Genomic DNA, 13,856 nt, shown 5'->3' on the forward strand with positions numbered 1-13,856 from the left:
TCCCTGGAAATTGGAGTAGTAAGGCTTGGACTGGAAGCTGGGTGTTTGCTGCATTTCTATAGGGTATAAATTGAAAATCGGATTTCATTATTAATGAATGTGGATCAGTGGATCGTTATCCTCGTGTCCTCGGAAGCATGGAAAATGCGATCCTTGAGCTTTCTGAAGCGCAAGCTTGCGACGCCGCATTATCCGCGAATAACGAGACGCTTATGATGGAGGGATGTCGATGATTGGCTCATTTTCAAGCTGCTTCTAATGGACGTGTGAGCGCGCCCATGAAGAGGCGAGATCTGTCGTGGTCGGGTCGGGCAGCAGTCAGTCACTCTGTTGTTACTGGTTTCATGGAACGCCACGCATCGAGCGCCACAAGATAATCGCTTGTATTCTGAGGAGTGTTTTTATTCCTTTCATGATACACATCGTGTTATATTCACGGATAGAAATTATTGCCCGCAGTTGACGCAGCGCGTTGATTGAAAGTTGTTTAAAAGAAAAACCACAGTAGTATTGTATATTTCGTGTAATATTTCGACAACTCATACGCAGAACAAAATTGTGCTTCGAAGTGGAGTCTGGCGAGGCCGCACAGCCAAGATTCTAAAAAGTTGACATTGGAACGGCCATTTTGGCGTGTTTCCGAATCGAGTGCTGTGTTCAGCATCGATATCCATCCATTTCAAGGTAAGATGCTCTCTACTTGCAATTATTTCTCGTACTAGCAAACTTAATTGAACCTCAAAATGTTTAGTTAATTCACAGCACCCGATTACGCCTAAGCGTTTATCAGTTTCATTACAAAGCAAAGTTCAAAGAACTCGGCACTGACGGTAATGGATTCATGTGTATCATGTTAGCTCGTAATTTTACCCAATATTGTTTTAACAATACTCGAAAAAATCGGCTAGAGGTTTTCGACTTGCTCATCAAACATTTCAACACAAGACAACATGTTCGTTTATTTAGCTCTGGTAGGTTAGATTAATAATAACGGAATTTTCAGTTACAAAAAGAAAATGATACTCCATTAGCATAGCCTGAAGCCTGGTTCATACAGCCATTTAGTATTGGCCCAATACATTCGTAATGGAGGATATACTGGGTTTGCCCATATTCCCCACATTGTAATGCGGCTCTCATTCCGTTTTTGAATTAGCCTATAATATTTTATTCAAACAATTTGAATTTTGTGAGTCAAAAAAAATAGTAATTTATATAACTGGGCCAGTTTTTTTTTTTTTTTTTTTTTAGCAACCAAGTGTGTCATTTACCATATCATCTCTGAGTCCCCCTTTGGCTCGTTCCATGTGGTTGGTGTGCTAATGGTGATTTGCAGTAACAATCAGTGGCACGCTCATTGAAAATGTAACGTTTTTCTGTCACAAGCAACTGTTTTTAGTCAACACATGCAGAAGATACCCTATTTAGCATAAACTTTGCAGGTTGATTGTAATTAGTCGCAATACTTTCAACATCATTCTCTGTATGAAATATCAATATTGTATATTGTGACATATTCCTTTATGAGTTGATCGCCATTGCTCTTCATAATTTACGTTTTAAGCTAAGAGATTTTGAATAACATGTCATGCTTAAGCCTTGCGAGGTATGACAACATAAACACAATTCTTTTTTCACCGATGAAGTTTATGCCAAATGAAAGAGTACCTGTTCAAAGTTCAGCTTAGTTTGTATTCTTTTTTCTATCATTTTGTGTAACTTCAGTTCTTTTCTACTTCGATATCTTAGATTCCTTTGTTGTCCTATACAATCATCAATTATTTTTCAACTTTACTCTAGAGATGCTACCATTATCATTAATCTGTTATCTATGAGATGAAAAAAGTCAATATCTATTAGAAAAAACCATTAACCGTTATGTTCTGAATAATTCTTCCCAGAGGTCATACCAGACTCAAGGTTGAACCCCATCATTACAGTGTTAGAAATAAATAAACCTCGTTCTAACAGGATCCTAGCCTTTGGATGTAGTAATATTCTTAGTCATTCCACATCAACCTACTCTCTACAACAAAGTTTCAGTGTTCTTTACTGGTCAAAAGAAGCACACTGAATGTGCACTGAATATAATTTTATCTCTTTTTTTCCAAAAAAAATAGGATAGGAAGTCCTATACTACACCACTTTTGGCTCAGTGAAGAATGCTATTTCTGTAGCAAACAGAACTATGGTTGCATGTTATTTGATCTATTTTTTTGTTTTTCTTTTCGTTTCCAGAAGATAAAGACATTGCAAAGCCTGCAATATGATGACCGAAAATCATATTAATTCTAACCACATGCTGAATTCCGGCTTGGGTCCAAAAGCAGATCTAGAGAAAATGGACGATATAGGCTGGAAGGCCAAACTGAAAATTCCGCCCAAAGATAAACGCATCAAAACAAGTGTAAGCATCTAACTAGAAACTATAAGCATATCGAGAATCCGACACCATATCAGTTTCAAAATAAGTTGAAAAAGAAGTTCTAATATAGCTTAGAGATCTAACATTTGCAGTGAGCTGTTGATTTTTTTATTGATAAACCTCTTACAATACATATTCCTTTTATTATAAATACCATAACTTGGTGCTCAATTCTGGCCCACCTTCTCATATGAATCACTCCAAGATAGTATTATTCAATGACCCATTGGTTCATTACGATCGATCAGGTCCTTGAAAAGTATTTCAGACAAAGCTTGGAGAAATTAATTAGTATTGTAGCAATGATTATACACTGGATTCCAGGATGTTACGGACACACGTGGCAATGAATTCGAGGAATTCTGTTTGAAGCGTGAATTATTAATGGGTATTTTTGAGAAAGGGTGGGAAAAGCCATCACCAATACAGGAAGCAAGTATTCCAATAGCTCTATCCGGCAAAGATGTACTAGCCCGAGCTAAAAATGGTACAGGCAAGACTGGTGCATACTCGATCCCCGTACTGGAACAGGTAGAAAAACAAGTCCTTGATTCATAAGTTTCAGTTTGAATGTATGAATGAAATGGTAAATCATCGATGAACAATTTTTTTTCGTAATGACTATTCTTTCTGATTGGTTACCATTCTGTTCATGCAATTCAGCTCGTAAAAAGAATATCAAAAATCAATCTCAATCGAATCAGTGAAGAGTACTTAATAAACTATTTTAATTTCTCACACTCTCAGATAGATCCACGAAAAGATGTAATTCAAGCATTAGTCATAGTCCCTACTAGAGAATTGGCACTGCAGACATCCCAAATATGCATTGAGCTTGCAAAGCATATGGACATTAAGGTGATGGTCACCACTGGTGGGACTAATCTTCGCGATGACATTATGAGGATTTACCAAAAGGGTTAGTTAGTTTTTTTTGAAAATCTAACAAATAGCTCTGTAATATAATACCTATTTTCTCCGATGAAAATTAGTGTATTCATTGAGCTTGATGATTTTCAGTGCAAGCAATCATTGCAACACCGGGACGTATCCTTGATCTTATGGATAAAAATGTTGCAAATATGGATCATTGCAGAATTCTCGTATTGGATGAGGCTGATAAGCTCCTATCCCAAGATTTCAAAGGCATGTTGGATCATGTCATATCCAGGTACGATAGTCAACCCATGATCTAAATCGATTTTTAATCAATCTAATTGAATATAAAATTATTGATTATCTTCTCATGTTATGTGCTGTACCTCTCTGAAACACAAAAGTATCAACGTTTATTGTCTGCAATGTGAATTAATATGTATTTCTGTTGCTAACATCAATGACAATCAGTACCAATTCTGATACTTTACAGAGCATTTTTAATTTTTTTTCTAGACTGCCACAAGAACGTCAAATTCTCTTGTATTCTGCTACATTTCCCCTAACTGTAAAGCAATTCATGGAAAAGCATCTCAGAGATCCATATGAAATTAATCTGATGGAAGAACTGACTTTAAAAGGAGTGACACAATACTACGCTTTTGTACAGGAACGCCAGAAAGTGCACTGCCTTAATACACTTTTTTCTAAGGTACACATGACAAAATAGCAAATAGATATGACGCTTGTCAAACCCTTGTGTTTTCAAAGCTTATATTTTCACAGTGAGTTGATAAATTACATGTTTATTATGTTTATTTTCAGTTACAAATCACACAGAGCATAATCTTCTGCAATTCAACACAACGTGTTGAGTTACTTGCTAAGAAAATAACAGATCTCGGTTACTGCTGTTATTACATACATGCAAAAATGGCACAGGCACACCGAAATCGTGTGTTTCATGATTTCCGCGCAGGACTTTGCCGAAACCTGGTGAGTACTCTGATAAATGAATTTGAAATGGAACCCATGAGATCTAGAGCTCGCGATTTATGCAAAACTATTTTTGGAAATTTTTATTAATCTTCATTCACGTCGATTACGAAGACGTATTAAACTTGCTTGACATGTGTCAAATTACGTGTTGAACAAGATATTTCGGGATTAGAAGCTAATCACAACAATTGTCATGTCATTTCAGGTTTGTAGTGATTTATTCACTCGTGGAATTGACGTGCAAGCTGTGAACGTCGTAATAAACTTTGACTTTCCGAAAATGGCTGAGACATACTTGCATCGTATTGGTCGTTCAGGTAGATTTGGACATTTGGGTATCGCGATCAATCTAATAACTTATGAAGATCGTTTCGCTCTACACCGCATAGAGCAAGAACTAGGAACTGAGATAAAACCGATCCCAAAGGTAATAGATCCCAGTTTGTACGTAGCAAGAGCAGAAGAGAGTAGCATTTTGGAAGAAGGAAACGTATCGAAGTAATTTGAAAGATATTCGTAATTTTTAAAAATGCTCAAAGCATGTTAAGAGAGTGGAAAAGTGATTTGTTGAGCGCGAACGGAGTGCATACATATGCTTTGAACTCACATTAAGTGAAAAGTTACTTAAGTCTGAAGATAGTAAGTCGACTAATGCTTAGCAGTGTAAAAAAGACAGAAACAGTGCTATGAACATTCATTTAGATAAAAAGTGATTTCGAGGGTACGAAGTGAGAAAATTTCCAACCATCATCATTATTTAGGCGAAGGGATGAATAAGTTACTTGTAAATATTATGCTGAGCATGTAATAATCGCCTACTTCGCTCAGCAAACTCAGTGATTGATGTGTTGCGAGTGCCAGTGTGATGTCATTCTTTGTACATAAATACATATACATGTACATATACAATGTAAACCAGAGTCAAGCCATCATCAAGAGCACAATATAAAAAAAAAACTAAAATGAAAAAAAAAAAAAAGATTAAACGTAATTATTGATTATTGCATTTTAACATGAGTGTAAATAATACTAAAGAGAACAAATGAATACCCAGCGTAATTTTAATAGCAAATTTTTATACAATGGCTTCATAAGTTCAACATGATTTCGTCATCGTAGGAAAATTGAGAAAGGGCATTTGTGATATGAAATTCTTCTTGCTGAATGATATTTCGATTTTTCATCTGCTACATAAGCCCATTCTTTCTTTACGCTCTAACTTGAATGTATTCATTTTTGGATTCTGGTACAACGATTATCAAAATGTTACATATGAAATAATATTACTAGTTGATTGTGGCTTGATTTTGTTGCCTAATTATGTCATACAACTCTGAAATTCAAATCACTATCATAAAAACGTTTATTTTGTGTTTATTCAAACCGTATATTGTAATTATAATTTTTTTTTTCTTGATTTGAACGTGATTCAATTTTGTAAAGTATTGTGATTGAGAATCAGACGTTGTAAAATTGACTAGTTTTATACAATTATTTTTATAAATAACTGGCTGGTGGAATTTGTATCAAATTCTTGTCATTTTTGTCTACTCTCCGTGAGATTCAGACTAAGCAGCAGAGAAAAAAAATAAGAAATTTTCATGGAATCAGTGTTTCGCGCAATTCACACAGCATACATACCTATGTATCATCTTATCATAATCAAAAACTCGAAAACAAAATAACTCAAATAAATGAAACCACCAGCCTATGACCTAGATTTATCAAATGAACTACATACACAACAATAGGCAATAGTTGAACGTTTCATAATTAACGCAACAAAGGTTAAATATGAGATATTTATACTCGCAAAATGGTTTACAATGTCTTTGCTCATATAATTTGGATGGTGCTTAACGATTCCGATGTTGAAATTAATACAGGCACTCGCGAGTAATGGTCCAAAGCTATCAAATATTATACCACCAAATACTCGTAGTATTTATTATATTTCCGACCCAAGTTCACGGTTGAAGTAAAGTACGAAAACTAAGAAAAAAGTGATGATCCATCGAATGCATCTTTAAGTGTTAACTAACCAACTAATTTATACAGATGAGCTCAATTTTGAGATCTGAGAACGGAATTGCGAGTCCTTGGCTCACGGATGACTGCATGCATCCGTGCACGTCTTTTATTTTTCTGAGACATGTGTCGCTAAGTTATGCATGTGTCTGTTATATGCAAGTGCGTGCAACAGACCTCCATGAAGAGATTTGTTGCAACGAAAAAAACTTGATACTAGTTTTATATCGTGCTCGTACGTTAAAATGTTGTATTGAAGTGATGTTTAGGTACGTTCATCACGAAAAGATAATTGTTCAAATGAAATAAGAGGATCAACAAGTATCGATTAGTAGTTCAAAATAAATTTTCGCGATACAATTCGATTACTACAATCATGCTAAATCCTCGACAGAATATCGCGCACGTGAAAATATTATCTGTAAAACAATTTTTAATCAGGTAATAAATTTGTACATATTAGATCACCAAAACGTGACACTAGATTTAGATTAAAAAAAAAATTTTCGTCGCACTTGCATATTTTTCAAACCGAAGCAGTTTGAAAATGTATCAATGAAAAAATTTCTCGGGAATGACATGTCCAGATATTCTGATTTATATTTTTATCCTGGTATGCGATTTACATATAGTGAAAATAGTCCAACTTGATGCTGCGGCTCGACGTGAATTAGAGAAGAAAGCGGTACATGCTACAATTAAAAGCTCATCAACACAGAATGAAAGGGACGACTGATTACCCGTATTCTAATTAAAAAATTTTATCTTCGGAATGAAATTACTTTCACACACGCGTTAAATATACAATTCGATCTTTACGCGCATTCATCGATAGTTAAATTAATATCATTCTGCTTACTGTTTATTTATTTATTTATTATTCTTTCAAATTGAATGAATTTAGTCGCTCTGGATCTTTGCGCCTTAGCCGAATCGAAATAAAAGGTATATCTTCATCAAAGTTATGGATTCGAATTGTGTGAGGAAATATTGTAAACCATTCCTATAAATATTATCAAAATTATTTGTCTTGCGCAGTGGTGTTGCCGAATCATCGACGCTACTGCAATTTAAATGTTTCAAAAGCATTAGGAGGTTTCCATATACCAACATCATATGGATCAAACAAACAAATGGTTCTTTGAACAACTGATTAGTTGACAATGATCAAAGAAACTAATCTTTAAAACATCTACCATGATGTAGCGATTATGGTAGATGTTTATTGAGAAACAGCAGTTTCTCCACTTTATCTTAAAAGTGAAGTAAAAAATTTTGAGAGACCATCTTCTCTTATATACATATATATCGGTATCTTCCAAAAACATTTCTAAATTTTGGCATCTGAATATTGGTTATTTAAATTAATTTAACACCTCTACACTGCAGATTTTCAGAGGTACGCTAGAAAAAGAAAAAAGAAACAACTTTACCATAATTTTATTGGGTACTTGTGTTACCTTTACATTAATTATTAGCATATGCAGTTTTTTTGTTTTTGCCCCAACAGAGATTCAGACTTTTTTTTTCGCAATTTTTAAATTACTGTAGCTGCATATCGACGATAGTGTCACTTTATTTGATTTTATTTTTCGTTTTTTGGCCGTAATCTCAGTATATTCTGGTACACGAATCCCCCTTCAATTTAGATTATCACTCCTGCGAAATAATTGTTGACTAGTTACCTCTAGATTTATCTAATTCCCGGTTATTCGAATCAAATATCTTTCTCCAAAAATTATAGTAAAAAAAGAAACCAAATGAATTTAAACGAGTTCGTCAACTTTCTGCACAGCACATAGACCAGGGTCTACATATAATTTTTTCTAACGCAGTTTTCCCGTCTCTTTTAGCTTTAAGAAAAACTGCAAACGAATGAAAAAAAAAAAATATGGCGATGATATTAATAATTAATAACAATGCCGGAAACAATTATTGTTTCACATATTTTACTATATTTGAATGTACAAATATATTTCCATCAGATGATTTATCTTTTTTTTTGTCTTCTTTCTCTGTCTTTCTTTCTATTTCTTTTCAATCTTTCTTTCTCACTTTCTTTTATCTGTGTAGATGAATTTCTATAAATTTTGCAGACGTGGCACTGTAGATCATGAATTTGTATAATACTATCATTTTATGTTAAAAATTCAAATCGAGTAGGAAAAGCAATTCGTTTTTTCTATTATTATTTCCTACTCTGCATATGAACAATACGCCACTAGACTGCGTTCTTCTCATAAATAATCCCATGTGCAAATATGGTGTTCATTCTGTCGTTTATCAAGTAAATTTTATAAGTTGCGAAAGGCGAAGATCTTCTGTCTCTAGTGGATCTAATATAACGACACACAAAATGAATTCAGCTAATACGACGAGCATGCTCTTTGAAACCAAATTCTTGTATATTAGGTGTATTGATTCATACATACATAAAAAAAATTCACTTTCCATCGGATGATAAATTTCTTGCCGTCCATGACATTTGTTCAAAAAAAAATTTGCGCCTTTCGCACTTCATATGGGAATAATAATTCTGTTGAATGATAAGAGCAAAAATGTTGAGAAAAAATATAATAAAAAAAAAAAAACTAAAAAACGAAAACAAGAAAAAAAATGTAAAACGTAAAAAACTCTCGATAACAATAAAACGATCAAATTATTTGAAAAATCTCCATTGATACACCACTTTGATACCGAATCATAATTTTTACGTTGATTACCCACGAATACGTATACACATAATGCTTTGCGTCAAGAGGCAGACGTTGGGAATAATCAATAAATTGAATAGAAATAATTGATGAACGGTTCGAGTTTGTGATGGCATTGTTGGAATATTTAGGTTGTAATAAGTGTAGCGATGGGCTTCTATCTCTTGATGCAATGTAAAATAGAAGTGGTATATGTGTTTATGGATTACTGTATTCTGACCAACAGGCTATGGAGTCAATGGGCATTGTGTCAATATTTTATCAGCCAATCTGACCTTTGTATATTAATCATATATTCCTTGCCATACATACATATGTAACAGGTATTGATGAAAATTTTTCGAAGATAATTATTATTTTACTAACGTACTGTAGGCTCCACATCCGTATTATAAAAAGAAAAAGAATCTCGGTGTTGTGTAATGATATTGCAGCGAAAATCTCTCAAATTTGGCAATATGGTATGAAACCAGACTCTATGTGAAGATTAAGAGAAAAAAAGTGAATTTTCTAAGTTGCTGGTATGAATGTGAAATATCATGTATAATTCCAAGTTGAAAATCTCAACCCACGACGCACTGATAAAAATTTGAATCATCTATTGTGTATTATATGTAGGTCATTTTCCATTTTGCTGTTTGTTCATCGATCGAATCAAAATTTCGTTCTCAGACGTACATGATTTGACCAACAGCGCTGGCTGCTGATTAATATTTGATAAGATATCGAATGTACGGTAAACTGATTGCGAATTTGAAAAAACTGTCATTTCAAATACGGAAATTTAAATTTTTCGGATAATAATTCCGACAGACAGTTATTCATACCTCATACGTACTATTGTATTGAAATTATTACACATTCGTACCAGTAACATCATTTACCGATTGAAACCAAAAAATTGATTTGCCTATTCGTATCACATTCCTGTATTTTCGATTTCCTTCACTAGAGACGGAAGTTTCACAGCGCCTGTTCAGATTGTTTTATAAGTTCACGAAGAGCGGCTAATATATATGGGGATGAACAGAAGTGCTAAATTGCATTAGCGAACAGAACCGAAATTCAAGCAAACTACAAAAAATTGAAAACGAAAAAAAAAATTGGGGCTATAAAAGACTAGACTAGACTATGGAGAATTACAAAACGACATTAGTGACGTTCAGTATTAGATGTTTCATCGAAAACGTCATGCGTAATCACAGAATCAACACTGGTACAATTATTAGTGAAAACCATTCGAATAGAAACAAAGTAGAGGAAAAATCTTCCCGATTATTCACAGCCTCTAATTCATCATTCATTCAATCAAATCATTTCCAATCGAAAAAACAATCGTATGACACTCTGGCATAAAAATAAATTACCCCATGATTGTTCAAAATGTTCGGCCACATATGATTCTTCCTTTGATTGCAGGAAATATTCATTTGAAAGAAAAAAAAACCTGAAATAGTAAATTGGGGGAATACGTAGTGATTGTGATTAAATATGAGTTCACTTTTGTGCGGCCAAGCGAATCGCTATTGTTTTCCATTTTTTTTTTCCTCAATTTTCTTTTTATTTCTATTCATTAGAAGACCACCCTATGACTGTGGGTAGGGAAAAGTGTATTGTAAATTTTTTTAGTCAATGCGAGTGTCCGTCATACGTGTAATTGAATTGTGGAAAACCGATGTAGTTTGGCCGGTGCAGCCAGATACGCTCCGCACCGAAAATACGGACGTGTCATTCATCCGTATAATCTCGCATTGACAATCAAAATGTAACACTTTATCTCTACCGTAACAACGTCAACGAATACGTATATGAATGATACACCTGTATATGTTTTATGGCTTAGAGGGTACATGTGAAAAAAAAAAAAACAACAACAACGGATCAAAATATGATACGTCATTCAATGCGAATAAAAAATTTTCGAATAATGAGATTATGCAGCAAAAAAAAATCAGTAATGTTATAATCAATTGATGATTGATTTAACGTCTCCATTCGAAGAAAGAGCAAATGATTCTTCAGAGCAGCTACAATTGAAACAAGCAAAAAACCAATCATCCAACCAACCAACCAACAACAAAAAAAATGTAACAAAAAAATTTTTTTTAAATCTTACGTTTCAATGTCACAAGACCAGTTTACGACGTCGTACATTTATTAATTCGAAAAACCGCTAGAAAATGATCGAAGTGAACTTTGTCTGTGTGACATTGAAAATTCAAATTTGTCAACCCTATAGCATCGCAATTAGAAGTTGCAGTGGATAATGGAACTCAATAGAAGTTGTTTTTTGTTTTCATCAATCATTTTTTGTTGTCCACTGCAACTTCTATTTAAATTTTCTATCATGTTCGAAAGGTTGATTGTATGTCATACACCTATTGTACAATATCCCATAATCATGCGTTGCTTCGCATTTCAGTTACTATATTCTCAGTTACAACCAGGCTTGTCTGTTATACTTTGTCAATCGATTTTGTCGATTAACATGTAAAAACTATGAACAAATCAAATGTTATTTTTCAAATTTATATATACTGTGTATGTATATTTATTTTTGAATTTTAAAGGTGGGTTTGTACTAAATTTTCTTCCAAATGATTCTTAATTTTCTTATACGTACCTATACTTGATTTAAGTTTCGGACAAACCCAGCCTATAAAAAAGAAAAAGACAAAAACCGAACAGAAAATGCATGTCAAATTATTATTTCATAACAAGGAAACGAAGTTGCGATGCGTTCGTTCCTGAATAAAATTCCGATTCAACATAAACACCATCGTCTACTTCTCTTTATTGTCATACCTCTACATTTTTGTTTAACTTTGAGCAATTTAGGTCGACTATAGGATCCGGAAGTTAGCTCCTTGGAGACTAATCACATTATCGAGGACTTTACCAAATTATAATACCTGCGATCGATCTTCTCTCGATTTACTCATCGAGAATAAAGAAAAAAAAAGAACGCGCGCGGTATACGTACGTACGTACATCACCCCTAAAGTTAGAATCCGTCACGCGATTACTCACTGAAACCAGTACCTCTTCCAGATGAGCTTTCCCCGGAATAGCACAGGTGATGACCACAGGCTTTGCTGTAATCCAGGTTCATTGATTGCCGCAACAAAGTGCCGTGATATCAGAAGATTGTAGCGCTTCTGCGGTCAACGGGGACCGTTTTATTTACTACTCGATAAACTTATAACCGAAGAAATCCTTTTCCGTCAATTCGGGAACCGCAATCTTTTTTAGCACTACCCCCCCTGCAAACTTGCGCCATATCCCGATACTCGGGTGAAATTCTTCCAAAAAATCATTCCCGATACAGTTTCGTAGACAAAATTACGAATACCCGTGTATACGCAACGTATGGTTCACTGCGAAACTTACTAGTTTGATTTGAATTTTTTTATCTCTTCTGCCGGGGGGTTCGATTCTACGGGGGATGAATCTTGTCCAGTTTTCGCACCGAATCGGAAAAGGGAGCGCGTCTCCATCGAGCGACGTTTGTTGTAAGGCTGTAATCTTTCTTTGGAAATTAGCCCTAACCCGAAGTTACCCACCCCCGTATATCTGGCATCCCCTTTTACTTCACTCTCTCTCTTCATCCCCCCGTTAATCGCTCGCCCCTTTTCACAGGAGCTGGGTACGTCAGCTGCAGCTGAAGGGATCTCGAAGTGAAGGCCAAAGTTAGAATTTCGATCCTACAGAACGTCAGTTATTACCCTCATCATTATGGCCATATGCCTTATACATACATGTATGTATACAGGTATATGGCATCCGCATGTAATACATATACCACGTATGATCGTTGGGGGTAGTTAAGTTCAGCTACTGAATTGCAGGCTTTCAGATGAGATCCACGGCATTTTAGCGTGCTCCTGGCATTATGTACGCTTTTATACCCAACCCGGGTATACCACACCATATTCTGCGAGGGTATGTAAGTTATAAGGGCTGCCTGCTTAGAAAGTAAATGTTTTCTGCTTGGTTATACTAAACGCGCTGAGACTCTGGACTAGCATCCCCGCGCGGGCGACGCGATGTACGGTATTATTGAGCGCGTGAGATTTTTTCTTTTCTTTTTTTTTTTTCTTTCACCCTCCTTCCCTTTTCGCTTATCATTATTTTATCTTATTATTTTCAGATCTGTACACGACTATTTGCACGTAAATATATATATTTGTTTTTCCGGATTTCTCGCGGATCGCGTCAAAAACGATCTTGCAGAAAATTACACGTATACCTTCCATAGACGGGGATGAGAAATGAGTAGTCGATATTTCCATCGAGCTTGTATTATAGGGAAAAGGGTGTTTATTTTTCAATATAAACGTCATTCACTCGCTATACTATAGATATACATACGTACACGTACGTCGTACATCTACAATTTATTCTACGTATATCGTGAATACCGATTACTGCACAACCCGCCATTTACAAGGGAATAATATTTTTCTCCTATAATTCAACGATCAGAATTTATTATCACTGCATATAAAATATCTAGATTTATCCCCTGATGCAGGCTAGATAAACCTCGTGGATACAAAAACAAGAAAAAAACAGAATAAAATAAAACAATGAAAAATAGAACGGCATGTAAATGCAGCTCACCTCTTCAACAATTTAGCTACGTGTAACATCGTGGCGAACGGTGTTGAACGCACGTTTAATTGCGCCCTCGAATCTTTACGATCGTATGTGTTCCTACTTTATACATATGTATAACGCGCGTTTAGGACGCGAGGATATCTCGCGGGATGGCCTCGCCGATTTCGGTTGCGGCCTGGCGAAGGCCGGAGGAA

At 35.0% G+C, this 13,856-nt stretch overlaps 1 protein-coding gene across 2 annotated transcripts; it reads left to right on the top strand.

The window, feature by feature from the left end:
- The first annotated feature begins 315 nt into the window (after positions 1-315).
- On the top strand, positions 316-11,816 carry LOC105692073 (ATP-dependent RNA helicase me31b). 2 transcript variants are annotated; one of them, XM_012411028.2, is made up of 8 exons: positions 316-684; positions 2,239-2,407; positions 2,750-2,956; positions 3,173-3,344; positions 3,446-3,596; positions 3,818-4,013; positions 4,127-4,297; positions 4,506-11,816. In XM_012411028.2, exons 2-8 carry the CDS (start codon positions 2,267-2,269, stop codon positions 4,800-4,802), a joined length of 1,335 nt encoding a protein of 444 aa, XP_012266451.1. In that variant the 5' UTR covers positions 316-684; positions 2,239-2,266; the 3' UTR covers positions 4,803-11,816. The 2 variants fall into 2 exon arrangements, with proteins under 2 accessions (XP_012266451.1, XP_020711513.1); XM_020855854.2 differs by lacking the exon at positions 316-684 and adding an exon at positions 1,345-1,365.
- The last annotated feature ends 2,040 nt before the right edge of the window (positions 11,817-13,856 follow it).

This window comes from Athalia rosae, chromosome 2 (assembly GCF_917208135.1).
Source record: "Athalia rosae chromosome 2, iyAthRosa1.1, whole genome shotgun sequence".
NCBI classification, from domain to species: Eukaryota; Metazoa; Arthropoda; class Insecta; order Hymenoptera; family Athaliidae; genus Athalia; species Athalia rosae.